At 34.1% G+C, this 27,409-nt stretch overlaps 1 protein-coding gene across 8 annotated transcripts in view; it reads right to left on the reverse strand.

Annotated features, from left to right (window-relative positions):
* Window positions 1-27,409, reverse strand: part of Ralgapa1 (Ral GTPase activating protein catalytic subunit alpha 1) — a 233,008-nt gene that overhangs the window by 34,889 nt on the left and 170,710 nt on the right. For all 8 annotated transcript variants that reach the window (XR_013343785.1, XM_026414280.2, XM_026414271.2 and 5 more), the window contains 3 exons: window positions 27,175-27,298; window positions 16,833-16,988; window positions 1,221-1,379 (listed from right to left, as the gene is read on the reverse strand). Coding sequence is in view for 7 of the 8 variants with exons in the window: in XM_026414280.2 (XP_026270065.2) it covers window positions 1,221-1,379; window positions 16,833-16,988; window positions 27,175-27,298 (439 nt within the window). In the remaining variant the exon portion in view is untranslated. The remainder of the gene's footprint in view (window positions 1-1,220; window positions 1,380-16,832; window positions 16,989-27,174; window positions 27,299-27,409) is intronic.

A 27,409-nucleotide genomic window follows, 5' to 3' on the forward strand; every position in this document is an offset into this window, starting at 1 on the left:
ATTTTCAACAAGGGAATGACAATTTCAAAAGTTATTCTATTTAGGCCTGGGGGTATAGCTTGAGTGTCTGCCTAGCTGGGTTCAATCCCCAGCATTGCTCCTCTACCAACACACATTATTTTATATGAATATCATTGGCACAAATGGTAGCTGAAGGCACGGAAATAAGCTGTGGAAGGCATAGTGAGTATTTTAGGCTTTGTGGCCACAAACTGTCTTATTTGTCAAAAAAATTTTAAAAAGAAAAATGTAAAAAAATCATTCTTAGCTTGTGGGTTGTACAAAGTCAGGCTGTGGGCCATGGCATGTTGACCTCTGGTTTATATAAACTTTAAAAAAAAACTGGCCATCAGCAAAATTCACACATGAAAAGCTTAACCCAATCCAAGGAATTCTGAAGATTCTTGATCAATTGTCAAAGAGTAAGTTTTCTACTAAAAAAGTTAAGCTTAAAAAAAAAAGAAAGAAAGTAATGCAACAAAATAATAGCAAACTTCTCTGATCTTGAAATACTTTTGTAATAGCCATTTTAACCTATGCTGTAATACAAAAGACATTCAACTGTAGGAAAGGATACAGAAGTAGGCTTTTTATTTTTATTTTATTATTTTTAAATTTGTAGTGTCCTCATTTATTAAGCAACATGACTAAAAATCACAAAATTTTAATAAGCATATAAAATAAAAATATAGGAATCACATATTCTTGTGATAAAGGGAGGGTTTACTTCTGAGTCTTTTAGGAAATGATCATTTTTTGGGGGGTTTGGGGGATTGAACCCAAGGGCACTTAAAAACACTGAGACTCATCCCCAGTCCCTTTTTATATTTTATTTACAGACAGGGGTATTCCTAAATTGCTCAGGGTTTTGCTAAATTGCTGAGGCTGACTTTGAATTCACCATCCTCCTGCCTTGACCTCCCAATGATCGTTCTTTTAATGAAAGATAGGTCCTTTAATGAGATTAGTATTCAGAAACTTTCACCCTGACACTATTGAGTCATCTCACATTTGAGCAGTTTCTTGTTATTTATCCTGTTTTATTTCCTGCTGTACCAGGTTTAAGATAATCTACTCTGCTATCAGAGACTGGGTTGCATTTCCCCCCATTTTCACAATTTGATGCCTGGTCTAATTTTTCTTCTATAAGATGGAAAGAATTCACAAACCCAACAGAACTCAAAATCTAGTATTAAATATGGGAGCAAAGGAGTTCTTACCTCTGGCTTTTTCATTATTTGGATACTGAACATGTGATTTTTCATTGGATATATTATAATAAGAACATCGCCAAATTCTGTAGGAATAATTCCTCTCCTGTAGTCTCTGGTATGCTCTGACCAAACAATGTGTACTTCATCATTTCCTAAATGTCTCAACTGGAAAACCAAGAAAATAATTTATAGTGCCTTATAAAAAGCTCTGTGAGTATAGTCATATAGTTAGTAACAACAACATACTATAAAAAGGAGAACATGTAAATAAATAAAAAATGATTAAATTTCATTTGGTCATTTTCACAACATACGAAACACATTTAAAGACACTGTGAGACACTGCAGAAGACAATCTTAACTGCACATAGTCAATGAGAAGCAGAGAGAACTTAAAAAGATTCACATATAGTTCATTTTTCTTAACTAGCAACTGCACCAATTCTTTACTACCAAACTTTTAAAGATTGTTTACAAGAGTGACTAATTTGAGATTCTTCTTTTTCTGACCACTCTCTGGAAGTGCTAAAGAGTGGTAAAGTGGCCTGAAGGAGGCAACAGGAAGAGAAATAAAAGAAATAGATAATTCATGAATTGGATGATCACTTATTGAGTAACACAAAGTGTGGTTTAATAAATTTCCAGGTTTTCTTTGTCTATGAAACTATCTTGAGAGTTATTAGACCTTTAAAATGTTTTTTAGATACCTGTTATGGTTACAAAGGTGTTTCTGGCAATCTGAGTTAATGTTATAATTAAAACTGAATCAAAATAAAGCATCCAAAGCTGGATTTCTTGTAAATTATTAGAAAATTAACTTAATGCCTATGATTCTTGAATTTTATTCTCGGTGATTACTGTAAAACATAAATTTTATTATTCTAGTACATTTATTGATTCTGCCACTTAATACATTTGAGTCCACTTTCAGTTTACTTTGCGATATTCTAGTCACATTAAAGGTGGGAAAGTTTGAAGACAAAACTAGGGATAGTTTTTATGCTAATGTATAAGAAATTTCTATTTTAAAAATGTTTTATTTATTTTTGATTAAGGGCATAGGGTAAGCAAAAAAACAATATGTAACTTAAAGACAGGAGTTAAGTTCAATTACTGAAAGGATCTCTTCTGTCACTCCTTAACCCTGGAGTTAACTTCTTAATCTTGTAGTTAACCCCTTTATGCCTGTATATAACATAACTGGAATGATATAAATATGGGATGTGGACTTTGTGACATTTTTTTAAAAGAAAAAAAAAAGGATTACACAACTCAGAAAAGCCATGGCTCTATAATTTCATTTTTTAATCAAAATACTTTAAAAATATCCTTCCTATACAGCCATCCCCATGTGTCAGCTTCCCTAATAGGTTTATGTTAACTGAATACAAAAGAAATGTGAAATAAATTTAACCAGGAGGGATGATCCAATCTAATTTTGATACATTAATGTCATATGCTGTACATGTTACAATAGCAGCCAGATCTAATACTAAGCTCCAGGCTATACTGAGATTTCTAAATGGCAGATTGTTCTAAGTGATATCAAGTATAATTGAAGTAATAAACGATAGTAAAAGCTGAGCACACTGTCAGGAAGAATTTAAGTATTTACTTTTTAAAATTAAATGAGTTAGGTTAGGAAAGACAAGACAACTGAAATAATGCAGGTCTCAATTTACAGAAAATTCCTTTTATTTATCTGCTACATTAACCTTTGAACTCTTGCCAAAACTACCTATAATTTCTAGTGCCCACTTATCTAAAGAACCAAGAGAAAGGGGCAACTGTACTTTTATATTATAGCTATAGTTTGTTTTCAAATATCTTCCACATAATATTAAGTCTGTTATAGAAGAAGTTCAATGGAAAAGAACACATAATTTTGCCAAGATGTTGTAATAAAGATTTTTGGCATAGAACCATGTGCATAACAAAGTCATTCAAAACATGTTCAAACATTTTAAGGGAAAAGGTTCATAAAAATCCTTATTGTTTACATTCAAATGCTAAAAAAAGCAATTATTTTGGGCTGTCATGAGGAAAACATAAAAAATGTTTTCACTTTTTTATGTCTTTAAAATATGTTGTACAACAATTAAACAAACTAAGGAATTGCCAATCACTACTAAGTATCTTGGGAATTTTTGAAAGACTACTAAATGAATGGATTTTTAGTGATTAAAAGTTAACAGAAGGCTGGGGTTGTAGCACAGTGGTAGAACACTTGCCTAGCATGTGTGGATTTGATCCTCAGCACCACATAAAATAAATGAATAAATAAAGGTTAAAAATGCATTAAATATATTTTTTAAAAAGTTAACAGAAACTTCAGATGTATGTGCATTTGACATACTTTGCATATGATTCTACATTTATTTCTTATCTCTTATGGACCTAAATGACTGTGTTCCCTATGTATAGTCAGCAGGTACATTCTCAAAATTCTGAAAGAAGTTCCTATCTACATGTTTTTGGACTCAGATGCCAATTCATTTCTGAAATACAGTACAAAAATTCCATATATTGGAAAGGTCTGTTAACAAGACTGGCAAACAAATTACTCTTCCAAATTGACTTCTACTGCCATCGAAGCTGTTTTGGAATTCATGGTTGCTATGGTTTAGATAGGGGGTGTCCCCCAAAAGCTCATGTGTGAGACAATGCAAGAAGTTTATAGAGGTGAAATGATTGGGTTATCAGAGCCTAAACCTAATCAGTGCATTAATCCACTGACAGGGATTAACTGGTTGGTAACTCTAGGCAAGGTAGAATGTGACTGGAAGAGGTGGGTCCCTGTGGCTGTGCCTTTAGGGTATATATTTGGTTCTTGTTGAGCAGAGCACACTCTCTCTCTTTCTCTCTGCTTCTTGGTGCAATGTCCTGAGCCACTTTCCTCCACCACTCTTCTGCTACAATGTTCTGCCTCACCCTGAGCCCCCAAGGAATGGAGAGCTGGCCTTCTATGACTAAGACCTCTGAAACCAGGAGCCCTCAAATAAACTTTTCCTCCTCTAATTGTTCTTGTCAGGTCCTTTAGTTACAGAAATGAAAAAGCTGACTGAAACAATGGTATATAACATAGCCTACAGATTATCATTATTAATTTATGATGATAAAGTAGCAAAATAAAGTTCAACATGTATAAAATTAAAGTCCTGGACACATTATGGAATGTTAACACTGGAAGAGATCTTAAAGGTATAATTTCCCACCCAATGCAGGAACTCACTGCAATACCTCTGAGAAGTACATACCTTGCCTCTGCTCGAATATTTATACCAAAGTCAAATCCGCACTCCTGAAGCTAGTTCTTCTGAATGAGCCTTACAAAACAAATCCAATTTGTATTTTATATATTATCTTTTAAGATATTTGAAGATTAATATCTCACTTTCCTTTTCTAGGTTATTAAGTGCCCTTCATTCCTCTTCTTATAATTTATAAAATATTTACCATTGTATGTATTGCCTCAATTTATTGACGTTTCTACTAAACTGTATCATCTGTAACAGAATATAATATCTAATATAGCAAACCAATATTGGAACTGTTTGTTGTTCTGGTCACTAAATTATTAATTTTTTTTATATCTTAATAACATTGCTTAAATCAAATTCTAGTCAAGTCAAATCCATAGATCTTTTTTTCTTACAAAGTTTTTTTTAAGCAAGTATAAATGAATACCAAAACTAGGAAGGATTTCATATTTATCCTTTATTAAATTTTATGTTGCCAAATTCAGATTTATTTTTAAGCAAGGTCTATTGTTAGCCAATTTTGCTATTCAGTGTGTGTTGGCTCTCTCTTTTCCATATTTAGGTTATGTTTAAATTCAAATCTTATGTCTTCATTTGGGTTTTGAAGAAAAATGTCAAATGGGACAGGTTTGGCTAAAAGTCTTAACAGTGAGTCATTACAGATTTTCTTCCTGGTTAAAAAAAATTCCTACATTTATTAAGGGTATTTATCATGTGGTTACTATTTGTTAAGTGTTCACCGTTCTGTGATTTGTGATAATTCATTTAATTTCACTACAATGTCTACAGGTAAGTATAATTAGTATCATATCTATTTTTATAGGTGGGGAATTAAAACTTAAAAGATGATGGAGCTTGCCTAAGGTTAAACTACTAGAAAGTGGGAGAATCTGGATTTGAACCCAGGAAGGCTAGTCCCAGAACCCATACTTTAACTACATCCCTATATTGCCACTTGCTAAATAATTTATGTTCTGAACATAATTATACTGTCAGTCATGAACATACTTACCTAACTACTATTAAGACCACATTTCTTCAACTTGTCCACAACAAAGAACTTAGTTAAATGCTTTATACAGACTATGGTTGTTCCTGATCTAGTAATCCTATTAAAACAAATTAAGTTATTTTGATGTGATTTGTTATGGTGAACTTATGGTGGCTCCTAGTGATCACTATTTCATTAACTAAGTGCTCACGAACCATCTGTTTAATAATCCTATTTTGCTAGTTACTGACATGGAGCTCATGAATGTTGTCATTTCTGCACTCTGTGGTCTGGTCTGTACCCTTTTGTGAAAATCAGATGCTTGCCATTGCAGTGTTTATATCACCTTAAACAAACTGGGGTTGAAGTTCTAATCCCAATGTGATAGTATTAGAAGGCAGGTACTTTGAGAGGTGATTAGATCATGAGGGCTCTTTTACAAATAATTAATCCCTTTATAAAAGAGGCCTAGAGAACTTGCTTGCTGTTTCTACGATATGAAGTTACAGTAAGACAGATGCTTGTGAACCAGGAAGTGGCCTTTTACCAGACACTGAATCTGCCAGCCTTGATATTGCCAGCCTCCATACAAGTGAGAAATAAATTTCTGTGGTTTATAAGCAATTTAGTTTACAGTACTTTTGCTGTTGCTGCCCTAATGAACAAAGACGTCCATCTTAAGGCAGTACTCTAGTTCTCCATGATTATCAACAGGGACTCTGGAGTTATTCCTAGATTTCCTCAGTGCCAAATCATTCAACTGGGGCTGTAGACTAGAAATTTATGTACGGTAAATATATTATCTCTCATAAAATCAGTTTACTGAAAAGCTCCTAAAGCCCCCATTTTGTTAAAGGTAACTATCAACTAATTATAATGATTCAGGAGCAATATCTGAGAGTGTTTTCTTGATTCTACTGGCTTCTTTACTAGTCTAACAAGTTCTTCATTTTTAAAAAATGTATTTTCTTTGTACTTTCCACTGTTGTCCTAGAGCAGTTGCTAATCATCCTGTATATCTGGACTAGTTCATGAGTTCTTAAAAGGTCTTCTCTTTACCCTCCCTCACTCCTTCCAATCTATCACCTTTCATTCATTAGCAAATATTAACTGAGAGTTGACTATGCTGTGCTAGCTTTTTGCAAATGCAATGAGGAAAAAGAGATATGGTCTCTGCTCTCAAAGCTTTAGGGTTCAACAGAGGAAATGGAGCAAAATAATCAAATATTAAAAAATAATTAAAAATACACACAATACTCTACATATACTTTTCTACTATCTATAATGGCACTTGAACAAAAAGCTGAAGAACACATAGAAGCTAATTAGGTTAGGCAGTTACTTCAGAACAATTACTATGTATGTGGAAAATGAAACAGCATTCTCACTGTCCCACCTCTCCATCATTTCAACTACCTTCCAGACACATTTAGCAAAACATAACTATCCTATACCCTCAATTATTTTAAAGAACATCCTTTCATGTACATTTTCGTAGTCACACTTATTTTTGTATATTCATTTGCTATCTGAATCATCCATTTTTAAGAACTAAGAAAAGCTTTTTTTTTTTTTTTTAAATCAACAGGCACATCTAGTACTACGCCTTAATAAGGGGTTGGGCATCCAATAAATGTTGCTGGATATTAAACAGATAGATAACAATATTTACCTTGGAATTTTTTTCTATAACTATGTGGTAGAGAGTATAAAAATAGAATTATCTGCAATAATGGCATTTATTTTAATGTGAGGCCTGAATGACAATAAAGGTGTCTATAGGTAGTTCTTTTGATTTGAAATATTTATTAAGCATCAACAGGCCTGATTTTAGGTGCTGGTAATACAGCAGTAAAGAAACAAAATCTGTGTTCTCATGACTTTGATACTGAAGTGGGAAGAATCAGATAAATATACACACACACACACAAAAAAACCACAAATAGGATAATTTTACATGATGGTAACTGTTAGAAATAAAATAATATAAGATAATGTGGCAGCGTGTCTCAATAGAATGGGGCTTCTTTAGCCAGAATGGTCTGGGAAGGTCTTTCTAAGAAACTGTCATGTAAGTTTGACAGAAGAACAGCAAGAATGGAGGAAATTTGCAGGAAAAAACATTTCAAACTGAGAACAGTTGAGTATATATAGCCTCTGATACATAAAGGAGTTTGATATGTTGGAAGGCTAAAATGAAAGTCAGTGAGGCCAGATTGAATAAGAAGGTGACAGGAAAGGAGATCACAGAGTTAGACAAGTGGTCAAATCATGAAGAACACCAAAGGACATAGTGAGAAATTATAATTTTATTCTACATGAAATGAGAAGCAACTGCTATCCTATTCAAATTATGCCATTCACACTGGGGAGACAAATTTGCACTGAATCACTGTATTTTTCTATCATTTATCTTTGTCAAGAGGAGGACATTTGAGGAAATTAGGGTTATATTTAGGGTCTTATATTAAAATGGAATTATGTAAGGTTAATTGCTACATTGGGACTGAAACTATGAGTATAATTTCATAGCTATTATTAATTATACTATTAAACTCACTTAGACTAAAATAATTTAAAAATTTTCTAGTTCTTAAACTTGCTTTTTAAAAATTCACTCTCCAGAATTATGTTTAACACACAATTCTTTGGAAAGTATCTTATATTTTGCTTTTACATAAAATTTAAAAATTTAAATTTAAATTTTAAAATTTCAATTTTAAACGAATCAGGTCTCCAGGGCTCATTTATTTATGCAACTATTGTGACCAAATTTCAAGACAGAAAATGAAATGTTGTCCATTACACTAATAGTATTTCAGAGGGAACTGACTTAAATAAAGTGCTTCTTTCCTCTCTTTTGGGGGGTCCAGGAAATGAAAGCTAGACTAGAGTGTCCAACTAAGTATGCTACAATTATCTCAACTTGATCTTCATCAAACTTCTAAAAGGATGATTCAGCTACCTTGGAAGCAGAGTATCAGCAAGTGGCTAGAACAAGGAGATAGAGGAAATGAGAGAGGCTCCTGTGAACACTTTATACCAATGCTTGCAGCACTTCTGATTTTTAGGGGTGAATAACACTCAGTTAAGTGGAAATTATTTTTAACCATTTTCCATCAATCTTCCTCAGGTAGAGATAATTTATAGGACAGATGGCTTGGACTGGGGTTATATCAGGATTGATATGGTGGTATATTTCTAAGAGAGACTACTAGAATGAATGGTTAATTTGTTCAAAAGTATAGTATACATTATAAACATTCTGCTGCTACTGGCTTGAGCCTTGAAACACCTTTTCTTCACAAAAAATAAAAATGCTACACTTAAATAGGTCTAAGGAAATTTATTTCTCATTCTGAGAAAATAAAATGCTAAAAAATTTTACAAAACACCGCATAATATTTTAAATAAAAAGTCTGAACTAAAAGTGGTTCCTACAAAATGGATATAAATGATTTTCTCCTACTCAAGTTTAAAACAAAGAACCAGAGTCATAAATAATTCTAGGTTGCCAGAGGCATGGCAATTTCTTTATACTGACTGTCGACTATCTAATTTAATTAGGAGGTATTAAACTCCATGCTGAGGTCAACAAGCCTTACTTCCTCCAATATTACACTTCAACCAGTGCTCATTAATGTGTCTACTGAATGGATTAACACACCTGAAGATGTATGTACAAAGGATAGGGGGGACAACCTAATGATACTCAATTGTTCATTTATAATAGGACACATGTTCTAGGCCCCAACTTATTACCACTAATGTAGAATTTATTAAATTCAGGAGAAAAAATACCAATACAGAAAGTGATTTTTTATTAACAAGAACTGGTATAAGATAGCCGGATTCTATGATTAAGTTTTACTGTTTAACCTATTAAAAAGGAAGTGATAGTATAAGAGAACTAAAATACAAACCTATTATGGAGAAAAATCTTACTAGAACTCTGAGGAGCAGATTAAAAGTAGGAATCATAGAGAAATGAAAAAATCAGTATACAGAGAAAGTATAATTCTCTATTGGACAAACCTTTTAAATTGCTTTATTTAAGCAAAAAAGCTTATCTAGTCTGGGTAATTTTCTTCAATAACAGGTATAATTATTATTTTAACAGCTAAAATATATACATGCTTGCATTATAAAAAGTTAGAGTGCTTCTGGCCTCTTTTTTTATTGGTTGTTCAAAACATTACAAAGCTCTTGACATATCATATTTCATACATTAGATTCAAGTGGGTTATGAACTCCCATTTTTACCCCATATACAGATTGCAGAATCACATCGGTTACACATCCACATTTTTACATAATGCCATAATAGTAACTGTTGTATTCTGCTACCTTTCCTATCCTCTACTATCCCCCCTCCGCTTCTGGCCTCTTAAATGCAGGAAATATTATGCCATGTTATAATCTGAGTTGTTCTCTTTACTAAATAATTGGGAAAATATGAACTTTTTCATCTGATATATATATATATATATGTATATATGTAATATATATGTACACATATATTTTTTTTAATGTTTATTTTTTAGATTTTTAGGTGGACACAATATCTTTATTTTATTTTTTATGTGGTGCTGAGGATCAAACCCAGGACCTCACGCATGCCAGGCGAGCACACTACCACTTGAGCCACATCCCGAGCCCCCCTATATATATATATATATATATATATATATGTATATATATTTTTTTAAGTTGTAAATGGACACAATGCCTTTATTTTATTTATTGTCATGTGGTGCTCAGGATCGAATCCAGTGCCTCACATGAGCTAGGCAAGCACTCTACCACTGAGCCAAAACTCCAGCCTTTCATCTGGTATATTATTAAATAATTTTAAATTTAAAATTAAAACTTTTTCTAGGGTACAATGTCAGCAAAATGGCAAGCTAGGAAGCTCCAAGCTCTTGTTCCTTTACAGAAACATCAAAGAAATATGATTTCATTTGTAGAAAAACCTGAGTCCACAAAAATTTATTAGACCTAATACATAAATTCAGCAAAGATGCAAGATACAAATCAACACATAAAAATCAGTTGGATTTGTATATGCTAATGGTAACAACCTGCAAAAGAAATTATGAAAACTCTATTTTCATAGTATGAAGAAGCATAGAATTCTTAGGGATAAATTTAACCAAGTAGGCAAAAGACTTACACTGAAAAATGTAAAGCATTGCAGAAAGAATTTAATGTGACATAAATAAAAGGCATTTATTCCATGTGTTCATGGATTGGAAGACTTAATACCACCTAAAGTGATACCACAGATTCAATGTAATCCCCATCAAAATCTCAACAGTGTTTTGAAAGGGAGAAACTCATCCTAAAATTTTTATATAGAATCTCAAGAGACCTTGAAGGCCAACACAGTCTTGAAAATAGAATAAAGTTGAAGGCCTCATATTTTCAGATTTTATTTATTTTTTATTTTTTTAAAGAGAGAGAGAGAGAGAATTTTTTAATATTTATTTTTTAGTTCTCGGCGGACACAACATCTTTGTTGGTATGTGGTGCTGAGGATCGAACCCGGGCCGCACGCATGCCAGGCGAGCGCGCTACCGCTTGAGCCACATCCCCAGCCCATATTTTCAGATTTTAAAATGAACTACAATGCTACAGGAATTGAAACAGTATGGGGACTGGCATAGGACAGATATTTAGACCAACAGATTTGATTACAAGAGCTTTTCAACAAATGGTGATAAGAAAACTGGGTATCCATATGCAAAAAAATAAAGCTGGATTTATATGTCACACCATCTACAAAAATTAGTTCAAAATGAGTCCAAGAACTAAATGTTAAAAGCTAAAACTATAAAACTTAGAAGAAAACTGAGGGAAAAATCTTCATGAGACTGAATTTGGCAATTATTTCTTGGTGAAACCCAAAGCAGAGGCAACAAAATAAAAACTAAATTCCATCAAAATTAAAACTTTTGTGCATCAAGGATACTACCAACTAAGTGAAAAGACAACCCACAAAATGTGAGGAAATATTGGTAAATCATATAACTGACAAGGGATTAATAACTACAATAAAAAACTCCTTCAATGCAACAACAACAAAATACAAATAACCTATTAAAAATGCATACAGGACTAGACATTTCACCAAGGAAGGTATACAAATGGCCATAAGCAAATGAAAAGATGTTAAACTTCATTAGTTATTGGGAAAATGCAAATCAAAACCACAATGAAATAACCAGAGCAATTTTTTTAAAAAGTGGAAAATAAGAAGTGTTGGCAAAAATGTGAAAAAACTGGAACACTTGTGTATGGCTGGATTGTTAGCAGGGATATAAAATGGTGTAGCTGCTATGAGCTACAGTTTCACAGTTATTCAGAAAGGTAAACATATATTTATATATGACTGAGCAATTCTATTCCTAGATGTATAGCCAAAAGAATTGAAAATAAGGATTCAAACAAATAATTGTATGCTAATGTTCATTGCAATATTACTCACAAGAGCTAAAAGGTGGAACCAACTCAGGTCCATCAACAAATAGATAAACAACAGTATAGTAGGTGAATACAATGAATTATTGTTTTGCCATTTCAGGAATGAAATTCTTACACATGATATAACATGGATAAAACCTTGAAAACATCATGCTGTTAGGTTTATAATCTAGTGTACAATTAATTGTAGGATGTAGACAAAAGAGAACCTTGGTAAATAGCTGGTGAGAATGTAAACTAGTATAACTATTATGGAAAACAGTATAAAAGTTCCTCTAAAAACTAAAAATAGTAAACCATATAAACCAATAATACCACTACTGGGAAAATTAAAAAAATATTTTGAATCAAATGAAAATGACAAAGTTATGGAAAGGGGCTGTGATGGTGACTGCAAAGCACTATGAGTTTACTTGGAGCCAATAAACTAGTTTAAAATGTTTTTAAAAATTGGTTTAAAATGAGCAGGTGCAGTGGCATACACTTATAATCCTAGTGACTCAGGAGGCTAAGGCAGGAGGATTTCAAATTTGAGGCCAGACTTGCAAACTCAGCAAGACTCTGTGTTAAAATTAAAAGAAATAAAGTAAAAAGGACTGAGATGTAGTTCAGTGGGTAAAGAGACTGGCTTAAATCCCCAGTTTTACAAATGAATGAATGAACGAAAAAACAGACAAACAAAAAGTTTAGAAAAAACTGGGCATGGTGTTTGCACATCTGTAGTCTAATTACTTGGGAGGCTGAGGAAGGCTGATTCAAAGGAAGTGAAATCATTATGTCAAAGAGATATATGCATCCCTGTTTACTGAACTATTATTCACAATAACCAAGATATAGACTCAATCTAAGTGTCTATTTATAGATGAATGAATAAAGAAAATATGGTATATATACACAGTAGAATACTATTCAGCTTAACAATGAAGGAAATCCTGTTATTTGTGACAACATGAATAAACCTGAGGGACATTAAGCTAGGCACAAAAAGACAAATTCAATGTGATCTTACTTATTTTTGAAATCTAAAAAAGTCAAAAAAGTAGCCAAGAGCAATCAGACAAGAAAAAGAAATCAAAGGAATCCAAACTGAAAAGGAAAAAGTAAAATTATCTTTATTTGCAGATGGCATAATGATATATGTAGAAAACCCCAAAGATTCCACAAAAAAGTTATCAATAAAAAATGAATTCAGTAAACTTGCAGGACACAAAATCAAGAAACAAAATCAGCAGCATTTTATATGTAACGATGACCTAAGAAATCAAGAAAAGAATCCCATTTATGAAAGACAAAAAACAACCCCCCCAAACCCACAAATACTTAGAAATAAATTTAACCAAAGAGGTAAACGATGTGAAAATTGAGAACCATAAAACATTGATGAAAGAAATTGAAGACACAAATAAATAGAAAGATATCCTGTGTTCATGGACTGAAAGACTATTGTTAAATTGTCAATTCTACCCAAAGCAATATACAGATTTAACACTATCCCTAACCAAATTCCAATGGTATTCTTCATAGAAATAGAAAATCAATCCTTAAATTTGTATGGAATCACAAGAAACCCCAAATAACCAAAGAAGTAATGGGAAAGAAAAAGAAAGTTGGAGGTATTGTACTCTGTGATTTAAAATTATATTAATAGCATACCTCGGCCAGAGATCCTGACAGAGGCCCACCCTGCACCCACGAAGGGAGCTACCCCGCTCTGGGGTTCCTTATTCACCAAAGCATGGCTCCACAGCTCAACATCAGGATACAAATAGGCTTGAGGCTGCCACTGCCACGAAACTGGGATATCGCCACTTCTATCAAGGGACAACAATAAGGACCTGGTAAGAAGTCACCAAGGTTCCTGTGGGCCTGGCAGCACCAGAGGTTTCTCTATACTAGGGGTACTAACATTCATCCTGTTGTAACAGGGAGTCTTGCATGGGGTTGCCTTTCTCTTGTTTCTCCTACTAACAACCAACTTCTTATGATTACCCTCTCACTAGTCATATAATCGAATACTTCCTTATCCTTATATCCTACCTCATAAATATCTCAGCCAACTTCCCAGTCCTCCCTTCTACCATTAGAAACTGTAAACCATTATGTAAACCTATTGACTATATGGTAGAAGATAACTCATTATTTCTGATTATAGTGACAAAATGGTAAATGTAAAAATAGAAGCTAACTGATATATGGCTGCACATTGGGTACACTGAGTGCTATAAAATTATATTAATAACCTACAGTAATTCTGATGACACATTGAAAACCCAAACTTGAAATCCGCTTTTCCCATATGCTCATTCAAAAAAGGATGATAATGGCTTCTGACACCAGTTGTGTAAGGGAACCAAGAAAGCAATTTTACAAAAGCAGACACCTGTTGGGTGTCATCTAGTCCAGTTCTACCTGGGAATAACATCAGATCCCACAGAGTTCAATCTCCAAAAGTGCCACCTCCTCTTCAGATGCCAATCACAAGTCCCAGGGTATTCTACCTGTGCTTCTGACTGGCTATAAACTGGGGTTCCCAAACCTCCCTCCTTGGTTTGATAAATTTGCTTGATTAGCTCATAGAACTCAGAGAAACATGTTTGCTGGTTTACTACATGGAAAATTACAAAGGGGTGCAGAGTTTCCATGGCATCTCTGGGCATGCCACCCTCCAGGAAGCTCCCATGTGTTCAGCTATCTAGAAACTCTTCAAACCCTGTCCTGTTGGATATTTATGGAAATTTCATTGCATAGGCATGATTGAAGCATTGTACAAATGTGTTTGGACAGAGTCTGAACTAATGCTAATGGACTAAGTGGGAAAATCCAGCAAGGCCTGTCTGTCTGGATTCTTCTTGGCTTCTTTTGCATCGTTCCTTCCTTGTGGGTACATGGCAAAATTCCTTCTGAAATGGAGGTCTTATGATCTACTCTTAGACAAAGTATGTTAAAACATTTCCTTATGGCAGACTCCTAGACAGAAAAGCCAGGGAAGATAGTTCCTTTGACCTTCCTAGGTAAACAGAAATTCTAGTGTCCATAGCCTGCCTTGGGGAGAAAAAGGAAGGTGAAAGGAAGTCAGAAGGTAGGTAGGGGTATGTGTGGGGTGTGGTGGGGGTTGATTTACCTTTCTGAGACCTGCTTCTGAGGTCTAAAGTAGTTCAACATTATAAAAGACATACTTGTTGTTTTAACCATTTAGGAAATAATGAAGTGCTATGGGAGCTAGCCAAAAATATTAAATAATATCACTGCAACCAAAACAGGATGGTACTGACATAAAAACAGAAACACAGGCCAATGGAACAGAATAGAGTCCAGAAATAACTACAAACATTTATGGTCAATTAATTTCGACAAGGGTGCCAAGAATACATAGGGGAAAGGAGAATCTTCCAAAAAATGGTGCTGGAAAAAATAGATTTCCACATGCAAAAGAATGAAATCAGATCTTTATTTTATGCCATACACTAAAAATCAGCTCAAAATAGACAAAAAACCCCCTTAAGTGTAAGACCTGAAACCAACTAGAAGAAATCATAGGACAATGATTTTCTGGATATCACACTAAAAGTCTGGGCTACAAAAGCAAAAATAAATAAATGGGACTACATCAAACTATAAGGCTTCTGCATAGTAAAAGAAACAATCGACAAACTAAAAAGGCAATGTATAGACTAGGAAAAAAACTTTGCAAACCACATATCTGATAAGGGATTAATATCCAAAACTTATAAAGAACTCTTAAAACTCAATAATGCTAAAATAAATAACTCCCTTAAAAAATAGACAAAGGACCCAAATATATTTTTTCTGGAGAATAGCCTACGGGTACATGAAAAGGTGGTCAACATCACTAATTATCAGGAAACACAAAACCACTACCAGATTTGTTAAAATGGCTACTATAAAAAAGAGATGATAAATGTTGGTGAGAAAACAGAGGAAAGGGAACCCTTGCACACTGTTGGGGGGAATACAGACAGATTGGTACAGCCATTGTGGGAAATACCATGGAGGTTCCTAAATAAGTTAGAAACTACTACATGACTCAGTAATCCCTCCTCTGAGATAAAAATAACTACCTCATTAAGATATTTGCACTCCAAAGATTTGGAAGTCACCTAAGCATCTATATTCATGAATAAATAAAGAAAATGTATGTTTTTGTATGTATGTATATATAATGGAAATTATTCAGTCTTACAATAAAAGAAGATTCTGCATTTTGCTGCAATATGGAAGGATCTTGAGGACATTATGCTAAGTGAAATAAGCAAAAGAAAAACACTGCATGTTCTCATTTAAATGTGGAATATTTATATGTGTGTGTGTGTGTGTGTGTGTGTGTGTGTGTGTACACTAAGAATAATACCATGTCTAAAGCAACTGAGGGGAGAAAATGGAAAGATATAGGTTAAAACACAAAACAGTGGATATGCAGGATGAACAAGTCTAGAGAGCTAATTAACAGGAGGACTGTAGTTTAACAAAACTGTATGGTATTTGAGATTTTAGTTTAACAATAGATTTTTAGCTGCATTTTTCTATCATATATAAGTAACTAAGTGAAATGATGAATGTTAATTTGCTTCTCTGTAGTAATCATTTTACTATCTATACGTATCTCACAACATGTTGTAAATTTCAAATATACTTAAAAATTTTAAAAAGAGAATTGTATTTTTTAATCACAAAATCCTTCAAGAACCATTGTTCTTTGAGGAAATTACACTTTACTCTAAAATAATCCTGTTTTTGAAGACCACACTGGGTATAGAGATACTACACTGAGAAATAGTGCTTGATCACTTGGATTAGTTACATATTTTATATTTTTTTCTTTATTATTAGATTTTAACTCTAACATACTTTTTTCTCAGCACTTACTTTTTTGGTCAAAGAGTCATCAGAATCAGAAGGCATTCTTGTTGATACATGAAATATTACTTCGACCGTAGAGGTAGCAAAATATGGAGTGGTCAGTCCAGTGCTTTTGTTTTTTTGTAGTCCACCCATAAAACCACAATGATTCGTAAGATTTACCTAGAAGCAATGAGACACATAAAATGAGTCAACTAAATACAATTCAAAAATACTATTGAAAATGATTCATTCACTTTACACAAACAATGGGAACAAAGTCTTTTACATGTTATCAATAAATACTAAATCTAGAACTGTAGTTGGTCCTCTGTATCTGCATCTTCCATTTATATAGATTTAACCGACTATGCACTGAAAATATTCAGAAAAAACTGTGTCTGTACTGAACAGGTACAAACTGTCATTATTCCCTAAACAATACAGTATAACAACTATTTATGTAATATTTACATTCTATTAGGTATTATAATTATCTAGAGATTTTTTAAAGTATACAAGAGGATGTGCATTATGCAAACACTATGCTATTTTATATAAGGGTCTTGAGCATTCACAGATTTTGGTATCCAAAAGGGGTCCTGAAACCAATCTGCCAAGGATACTGAGGTACCACTGTATGAGGAAGAGCTAATCTGTTCAAGACTAGCCTATATTTTTTCTTAAGTATGAGGATTCCTAATGAGTAGGAGTTAATTAGGAAAGAAATTAACTGCTGTGCACTATGCATCTTTTGTTAGGGAATTAGGTGTTAATAGTAAATTATAAAGACTGAGGGTGAAAAACAAGTTCAGAGAGTAAAAATCAAATCTGGAAATGATTTGGGGAAGAGTTAAAACAGTAATGTCAATTTGACAGAATGATTAATTAGGTGTGTCATATTTACTCATAAAACTGGCTTCCTAGTTTTTAAAAACCAATCATAGTCCAGATCAAAAATTCAACAATGCAGAACTATACTTCAATTACATTAAAAAAAAAAACTACAAGGGGGACTTTAAAAATTTTATCTCCTGACTATACACATTAATATCAGGTCATTGCATTGGATTGTATTGACTTGTGTGATACAAAGAAACAAAGAAATTATGGTCACTGGAGAAAATTAGGGAAATACAACAAAGAAAAAAGAAAGCCTAAAAATAATGTTTTTTTTTTACTAGAAAATATCACTTATGCATATACTTTTTTTCAAAAAATATTTTTTGGTTGTCAATGGGCCTTTATTTTATTTATTTATATGCAGTGCTGAGAAATGAACCCAGTGCCTCACACATGCTAGGCAAGTGCTCTACCACTGAGCCACAACTCCAGCCCTTGTACATATACTTTTTCCAGCCCTTATGCATATAGTTTTAAACAATAAAATCTGAATACATGATACAATGAAGAATTACAAAAATAAATTCCTATTTTACGTGAATTAAACATGTCTCATTATTAATTACTAATTGCTGAACATATGAAAGAAAGATTTGTTTTTATGCCATTACTATAAGATCACCTCAATTTCTTAAAATTGTTTTTAAAATTTAGTTTTGGCTAATTAATATAATATTAAAAACTCAAACGTATAAAAAGGTATACCAAATTATTTTCTGTATCTCTCATCTATCACTACTCAGTTCCCCTCTTAGAAAACAACTTCAGTATTCTTCCAATAGCATTCTTTGCATATATAATTAAATGTTGTGTAAGGTGGTGTGTATATACACATGAAATATGGAAATACAATGTTCTGTACCTTGCTTTTTGTATTTAAAATATCTTGAAAAATATCCCTTCTACAAAGAGCTTCATCATTTTTTTTTGTTTTGTTTTCATGGCTTCATGGAAGCTCATTATATTGATGTATAATAATATAACTAGTTTCCTACTTTAAGGATATTTAGGTTGTTTCCAATCTTGCTTAAGTCAATGCTTCAGTAAATAACACTGAGTATCTATCATGTCTTATTTGTGAAAACAGATCTGTGGACAGACAGAAGTTAAACTTCAAGTCAAGGGCATGGACATTTCTAATTTTGAAACACACTACCAAACTGCCTTCTTTAAAGGGCACCAACAATATATGTGAATGCCTGTTTCCCTTGTATCCTCTCAAATACAGTAATATATCAAACTTTGATCTTTGCTAATCTGATGGGTGAAAAATGGTAGCTCGGTATAGTTTTTTAAGTGAGAAAGTGATCTATTTTCATGTCAATTATCTGATTATATACAGAAGATAAAAGAAAGTCTCAATTTCCTGTTCCTTTGCTGTAAACACCTTTGTAACATTTTGCTGGTCTGTTTTTAAGTTAAATACTTGGAGATAACTGCAGATACTAACACTGATATGATTAAGAGATGAACATTTTCAATACCACCAGGATCCCCCATGTTGCCCTGTTATGTGAGCTACATCTACTATCCCTTTCACCCCGGCTCTTCTTTAACTCCAGGAAATCACTCATTTGTTTTCCATTTCTATAACTGTCATTTCAATAATGTCTTATAAAAGGAATCATGTTGTGTGTAACCTAAGTGTTGAAGATTTTCCCATTACCGTTTTTTTTTTTTTTTTAAGAATCTTTATTTTCCTTCTTTTTTTTTTTCCCCCTGGCATTAAAGGAAAACACAGGGTAGGACACCTGTAAACAAATCATTGTAGTACCCCAAGGCCATAAAATTTTGTATGGGGACAATAAAAGGCCATTTTCATGAGAATGAGTTAGATGGTTGAGCTAGATACTAGGTAAGTGCTCCACAGAGCCATTATGGAGGGAGAACATATTCCATGATTTCAATGCTCTTAAATTTGTTCAGGTTTGTTTTATGGCCTAGGAAATTGTCTATCTTGATATGTCCTATGGGTACTTGAAAAGAATGTGAATCATTGTGCTGTTGGGTGAAGGACTCTAAAATTGTAGAGTAGATCCTGATGGCTGATGGTATTGAATTCTTCCATACACTTGCTGATTTTCCATCAAGTTCTCTCAATTGCTGAGAGGGGGAATATAATTGTGGATCTGTCTATTCTTCAGCTTCTGCTTCACATCTTTTATAGTTCTGTTGTTTGATGCATATACATTTAGGATTGCTTTGTCTTCTTCGTGGACTGATCCTTGCATAAATTATATAATGTCCCTGTGTCTCTGGTCATTTTCTTTGCTCTACAATCTACCTTTTCCAGTATTAATATAGCAAATCTAACTTCCCTTTGATTGCATAACTTTTCCCATCCTCTTACTTTCTGCCAGATTCCACTATTACATTTAAAGTTTATTTTAGATAACACATGGGTGAGTCATACTTTTTAATCTATTCTGCCAATCTCCGTCTTTTAATTTGTTTTTTAGAGCATTTATATTTCACATAATTATTAATAGAGTAGGGCTTGTGCCTAATATTATTATTTTTTTGTTTTCTAGGTCTTATTTTATTTTTTCTGACTCCTATGGGCTACTTAAACATTTTCTAGAATTCTATTTTTATTTATCTATCACTTTTTTGGAGTATTCTTTTTTGAATACTATTTAATGGTTGGTTGCCCTAGGTCGTGTGTGTGTGTGTGTGTGTGTGTGTGTGTGTGTGTGTATGATATGTCCTGTGGGCACTTGAAAAGAATGTGAATCATTGTGTGTGTGTGTGTGTGTGTGTGTGTGTGTATATATATATATATATATATAAGTCATCACAGTCTATCAATATACCTACTTGAGTATAGTAACCCTAACAATGTATTTCCCTTTACCCTCCCCACTGTTTGTAATATAACTGTCATAAATATTTCCTCTCTATATATTTAGAAATACATCAGATTGTGTTATAAGTTTTTGCTTCCACTGTCAAACATAATTAGGAAAACTCCAGAGAAGAAGAAAAGTATAATATTTACCCTTAATTTTTCTTTTCATGCTCTCTTCCTTCCTTTACCACACTCCCTTTCTGTTAACAGAACTTGTTTCAGTGATTGTTTCAGGGTAAAACTTAATGGTAACAAGTTCTCTTTCATCTGAGAGTGTTTTTTCCCTCAAAGGATATTTTTGCTAGTTATATTCTGAGTTGACATTTTTCTTTCAGCACTTGAAAAAACACTATGTCACTTCCTAGTGTTCTGATTCTGATGAGAAATTTGCTATCATTCTAGTTGTTTTTGTTTACCCCCTTAAAACAGGTCTACTTTTTTCTCTGCTCAAGACTTCTGTTTTTGTCTTTAGTTTTCATAATGATGAGTCTTAGTATGAATTTCTCTTTTGGTTTATCCTGTTTGGGTTTCACCTAGTACTTTTAGGTTTCTTATAAAATTTGGGAAGTTTTCAGCCATTATTTCTGTCAGATAAGGCGAGGCAGGCAATGGCCAAAGGAGGCAGATTTAAAAGGGCCGCTGAACAGGCTTCATTTTTTTTTTTTTTAAGAGAGAGTGAGAGAGGAGAGAGAGAGAGAGAGAGAGAATTTTTTTAATATTTATTTTTTTAGTTCTCGGCAGACACAACATCTTTGTTGGTATGTGGTGCTGAGGATCGAACCCGGGCCGCACGCATGCTAGGCGAGCGCGCTACCGCTTGAGCCACATCCCCAGCCCTGAACAGGCTTTATTGAGATATCACTCCTGGGCAGAACTGGATCAGACCCACAGAGGGGACAGGGGAAGGGTCTGAGGAGAAACCGCGTGGAAACTCCACTGGACTGGACTTTTATGGGGCTTACAGCAGGAAGGGAAGGGCTTGGGACAGGAAAAGTTGTTTCTAGGGTCTCTTGCCCCCTTGGAGTTGGTCAGGGGAGTTGGCTGAACTCCAGGATTGGCCAGGGGCTCCTGCTGATTGACAGGCATTTCCGCTGGCATCTGATTGATGTTCTTTTCCAGAGCAGGCTACTTTGTTCTAAGTTGCCACTAAGTGGCCACCAAGTCGCTGCCACCGACCTAACATTTTCTTCAAGCACTTTTTCAGACCTAGCTTCTCTTTTCTTCTGGGACTCAGAGTATAAGAAGGTTAGATCTTTTAGTACAGTCTCACAGGTCCCTAAAGTTGTCCATTGTTTTTAGGTCTGTTTTCTCTCTGATGTTCAGGTTGATATTATCTTCTAGTTTACTGATTCTTCTGTACCCCCATTTGCATTCTACTCTGTTGCTGGGCCCAGCTAATAATCTTTCTGTTTCAGTTATTATACATTCAGCTCTAAAGTTTCCATTTGGCTGTTCGTTGTATTTTCTATTTCTCTGTTGATATGTTCTATTTTTCATTTTTTTGAACTGTGCTCCTAATTGCTCAAGGAAGCATTTCTGCATGGTTGCTTAAAAATTTTTGTTATCTTGGTGTGGGCAACTACTGACTTCTTAAATTTGTTTGAGATCTCTCTGGTTCTTTGAATACTGAATGATTTTGAATAAAAATGGGATATTTTCATGTTATGAGACTCTGAGTCTTAAAACGACATAGCTGGTAGTTTCCTAACATTGCTCCAGCAGGGAAAAGAGTTGGGAAGAGGGACAAGGTGTTGCCTCATTATTGCCAGGTAAAGGTAGGAATATAGGTTTCCACTAAACCTCCACTGATACCTGCAAAGGGAGAGAGCCTCATTACTGCTAGGCGGAGGAAGGATTCTGGCTTCTTATGTTATGTCCACTGATATAGTGGTAGGGTGGCCTAATTACTATTGGGTTATAGGGAAAGTCTTAACTCTCCACCGACCTCCTCTAATACTATCCCAGTTACGAGGGTCTCATTACTGCTGATTGGGAATAGAATTCCAGGTTTCCTAACTGGACATGGTGGCACATGCTGGTTAAATCCAGTGGCTCGGGAAGCTGAGGCAGGAGGATTGCGAGTTCAAAGCTACCCTCAGCAAATTAGTAAGTCCCTAAGCAACTCAGCGAGACCCTGTCTCTAAATAAAATACACAAAAAGGGTTGACATGTGGCTCAGTGTTTGAATGCCCCTGGGTTCCATCCCCAATACTAAAAAGAATTCCAGGTTTCCTATGTAGTTTCCATTGACACTGAAGCTGGGCTCATTACCAACTGGTGGAGACTGTCTTTCTTCTTGGCCTTCTCTGACACTTCCCCAGTGTAGTGTTGTGTTGCTGGCACTTCATTATTGCCTCATGAAGGTGGAAGTCTAGACTCCCCATTTGGCCTTTGTTGTAAGGGGTGGGGATGAAGTCAAGGTATTTTTTGAAGTATTTGGCTGGAGTATACCAATTACTTTCTAATTTTTAAAAAATATGTGCCTTTTAGGTAGATTGCTCCTTTAGTTTTTTTTTTTGGGGGGGGGGAAGGTCATTTGTGCCTAATGATTTTTGGTGGGGAGGGGCACAGGGAATTGAATTTAGAGGCACTCAACCACTGAGCCACATCCCTAGCCCTATTTTGTATTTTATTTACAGACAGGGTCTCACTGAGCTGCTTAGTGCCTCGCTGTTGCTGAGGCTGGTTTTGAACTTGTGATCCTCTTGCTTCAGCCTCCAGAGCCACTGGGATTACAGACATCTGGGCCTAGCTTCTAATGATGTTTTTCAGTTATCAAAACATCTTCAGTTCCAAGTCTTGTATATATGTGAGGGAAAAAAAGGAAACGTGGAAAATTCATCATTATGCATTCCTCAGTCCCAAAGTTCATAGCTGTTCTGCCTTCTCTCTACCTTTCAATCTCATAGTAGTTTTGTAAGTAATATCGAGGGTTTTTGTTGTGCTCAGCATGAAAATAGGGACTGTACATGTATTCAAACAATCTAAAAAAGAAGATCCCTTTGTACAAATTTGATGGGACTTTAGTACATTCACAGACAAGTACAACCTACAGATATTGTGGATATCACATATAAATCGATCAAATAAGGAGTCTTGGTGACTGTTGTTTTCACTTAGAATTGTTTTAAGGTACATTCTTGTTGTAGCACTTATCAGTATCCATTTCTTTTTATGGCTGATTAATAACTTTTGTGGATATACCACATATAATTTACCCATTTATCCACTGAAGAACATATGGGCTGTTTTCACTATTATGTTATTATGAATAATTCTGCTATAAACATATATGTACAGGTTTACATGCAGACTTGTGCTTTCATTTCTCCTCATACATATTTAGAACTGTTTAGTTATATGGAACCTCTATGTTTAATCATTTGATGAGTTGCCAGACTGTTTTCCACAAGGTTATATCATTTTATATTCCCTCTTATAGTGTATGAAAATTCAGATTGTTCTAAATCCTACCAAAAGCTATTTTTGATCCTAGCCACTTTGAAGGGTGTGAAATGATACAGCACTGTGGTTTTCATATGCATTTTTCTGATAGCCAATGATGTTGAGCATCTTTTCATGTGTTCTTTGGAGAAAGGCCTATTTGGTCCTTTGGTAATTTTTAAATTGTCTTCTAATTTTTTATTTGTCTGAGTTCTTTTTATATTCTAGACACAACTATCAGATACATTATAATAATTATTTTCTCCAATTTTGTTGGCTGTCTTTTAACTCTGTTGAGAGTGTTCCTTGAAGTACAAAAGTTTTTATTTTGATGTTCTTATTATCTAATTTTATTTTGTACCAGGAATTGACTCTTTAGCAATAAGCCATATTCCCAGCCCTTTTTTATTTTGAGACTGGGTCTTGCTAAGTTGCTTAGGGCCTTGTTAAATTGCTGAGGTTGACCTTGAATTTGTGATTCTCCTGTGTCAGCTTCCCTAGCTGCTAGGAATTACAGGCATATGCTACCACAGCCAGTTTATTATCTAGTTTTGCCCTTGTTGCTTATGCTTTTAAGTATGACATCCAAAAATCCTTTGTCAAAACTCGCCCTTATATTTTCTTTCAAGTGTTTTATAATTTTAGGTCTTTGGTTCATTTTGAGTCAATTTTTATATATGATGTGAGTAAGTTCCAACTTCATTCTTTATTTAAAAAAATTTATTTTGTAGTTGTAGATGGACAGAATCCCTTTATTTTGTTTATTTTTATGTGGTGCTGAGGATTGAACCCAGTGCCTCACATATGCTAGGCAAGTGCTCTGGTCCCGGCCCTCCAACTTCATTCTTTTTTTTTTTTTTTTTTTTTTTAGTTCTCGGTGGACACAACATCTTTGTTGGTATGTGGTGCTGAGGATCGAACCCGGGCCGCACGCATGCCAGGCGAGCACGATACCGCTTGAGCCACATCCCCAGCCCCAACTTCATTCTTTTGCATATGACTATCCAGTTGTTCAGCACCATTTGTTGATAAGATGGCGTTGGCATCTACGTCAAAGATCAGTTGACTATAAATAAGTAGATTGGTTTCTGGACTGTCAATTCTATTTCATTGATCTATATGCCTACCCTCATGTTAGAACCACACCACATTATCTTGATTTGCTTTGCTTGGTAGTGTAAGTTTTTAAATCAAAAAGTGAGTCCTACTAATTTGTTCTTTTCAAGTCTCTCACTTTTATTAATATTTTTATGGCATTTTATACAGAGAATCCATTTATAATATCTTTTATACTTTTTAAAGACTTTTCAGACACATCACCTCTACTGAACTTTAAATCATCTCCATTGGGTGAGAGAATATTATTGGGGCTGGCGTTGTGGCTCAGTAGCAGAGCACTCGCCTGGCATGGGTAAGGCACTAGATTCAGTCCTCAGCACCACATAAAAATAAATAAATAAAGGTATTGTGTCCATCTACAATTAAAAAAAAAAAAAGAATATCTACAACTAAAAAAAAAAAGATATTGTGTCCATCTACAACTAAAAGAAAAAAAGAATACTATTACCTGTGGTAAATGCAAAGAGGCCTCAGAACTTAGAAAATTCACTTAAAATAGCAGATCAGCCATAAAAGTGTGTACTAAACACTAAAGACCAATATACCATACATTGAGAAAAACAGTAGGATTAAAAAAAAATCAGTGAGATGAAATGTCCTTTAGAAGGTTCAAGTCTACTGCAATGGTCTTCAACAATTTTGCTTATATGTTCTCTATAAGCTTTTTAAGAAATTATTTATTAAGTTGACAACTATAATAAAAATTTCATCACAAATTTAAATGATTGCTAAAGATATAACTTACAGTGTCACACCTTATGTTTCACGTATATGTACCTTAAATATGTTTTTGTCAAAAATTTGAAGCTACAGATTTGGCTGATTCAATATACATAAGATGTTTGCTTTTAGCTTAATGATAAAATCAGCCATATCAGATTCATTTTCTGTTAGAACATGTCTGGTGCTTCATTTTTTAATTCAAACAAGAATATCACAAACCTCTATGAAAAATACCTGGCTTCTGAGTAATAATTTTGAAATAGACAGATGTGACAGAGGAACCTTGAGTTGGTTGCCAGGACAACATAAGTGCTACACCTTTCAATATTTCTTGCCTTGCTGTCAGAGACTCTCATTTAGGAGAACACCTTCTTGAACTGGTGCCAAACCTCTCTGGGACAAAGTAGGATTTGGGGTGAGTGAGTAGTGTGCCTTCTTTTACAAAGTAAAAGAACAGAAAAAGAGAGACAAGAGAGTATAGATAAGCCCTCTAGCATTAGTTATTAGTAAATTGAGGATCTGAAAATTAATTTCCTTGAAATTAAACATGCACATATGCCCACAGAAAACTCTGTATAGTCTAAAGTCTTAGATCACCAATCTATTGGTCATTGTTGCAAGGAAACTCTAGATCTTCTAAACCTATGAGTTCAGTACTCTGACAAAATATTGTCTCAAAAAAAACCAGTCACCACTCTGACTTTCAAAGTCCCAATTGCTACTATATTCACAGATGAGATGTAAGACAGAAACAATAATAAACCATCATTAAGTTATTGTGTCTCCTAAAATAATGACTCTAAAATAGGCTGAAAAGAAAAAGAAAAATAACCCTCTGCTTCCAAATAGCCATGGGCTACATTTGTGATTTCAAACAACAGATGGAAAATATTTTTTTAAAAATTGTATTTGTGCTGAACACTATAATATAGACTTTTTTCCTTGTCAAAATTTCTTAATACATCAGAGTTGGGGTTGTGGCTCAGTGGTAGAGTGCTTGCCTAGCACATGTAAGGCACTGGGTTCACTCCTCAGCAACACATAAAAATAAATAAAGGTATTGTGTCTGTCCATCTATAACTACAAACATATTTTTTTAATTTCTTAATACATCATAATAACTATTTATACAGAATTTACATTTTATTAGGCATTACGAGTAATCTAAAGATGAATTAATACAGGAGGATATGTGCATAAGCACATACTTCAATGTTTGATACAAAGGACTTGAGCATTTTTGGATTTTGGTATCCACAGGGGATGAGGGACCAATCTCCCAAGGATAACAAGGGATGACTATAAAATATTTGGTATAATTTAAAAAAATACCTCCCAACCAAGACCAGCCACAAAATCTTCATATGCTTGACTTCCTCCAGTATTGGTGAGAATGGAGTGTTTATCTTCTTGTCCTTCAGCAACATAAAATACTGCAATCTTATGTGTCTCTCTGCTGTAAAAAAAAAAAAAAAAGATTACATCATTCAATAATTCATTTTTCCATTCATTCATCCAATAATTAAGTTCTATATACAAAATATGTGGCAATAAGAAAATGAAAAAA

This window comes from Urocitellus parryii, chromosome 6 (assembly GCF_045843805.1).
Source record: "Urocitellus parryii isolate mUroPar1 chromosome 6, mUroPar1.hap1, whole genome shotgun sequence".
Lineage (NCBI taxonomy): Eukaryota > Metazoa > Chordata > Mammalia > Rodentia > Sciuridae > Urocitellus > Urocitellus parryii.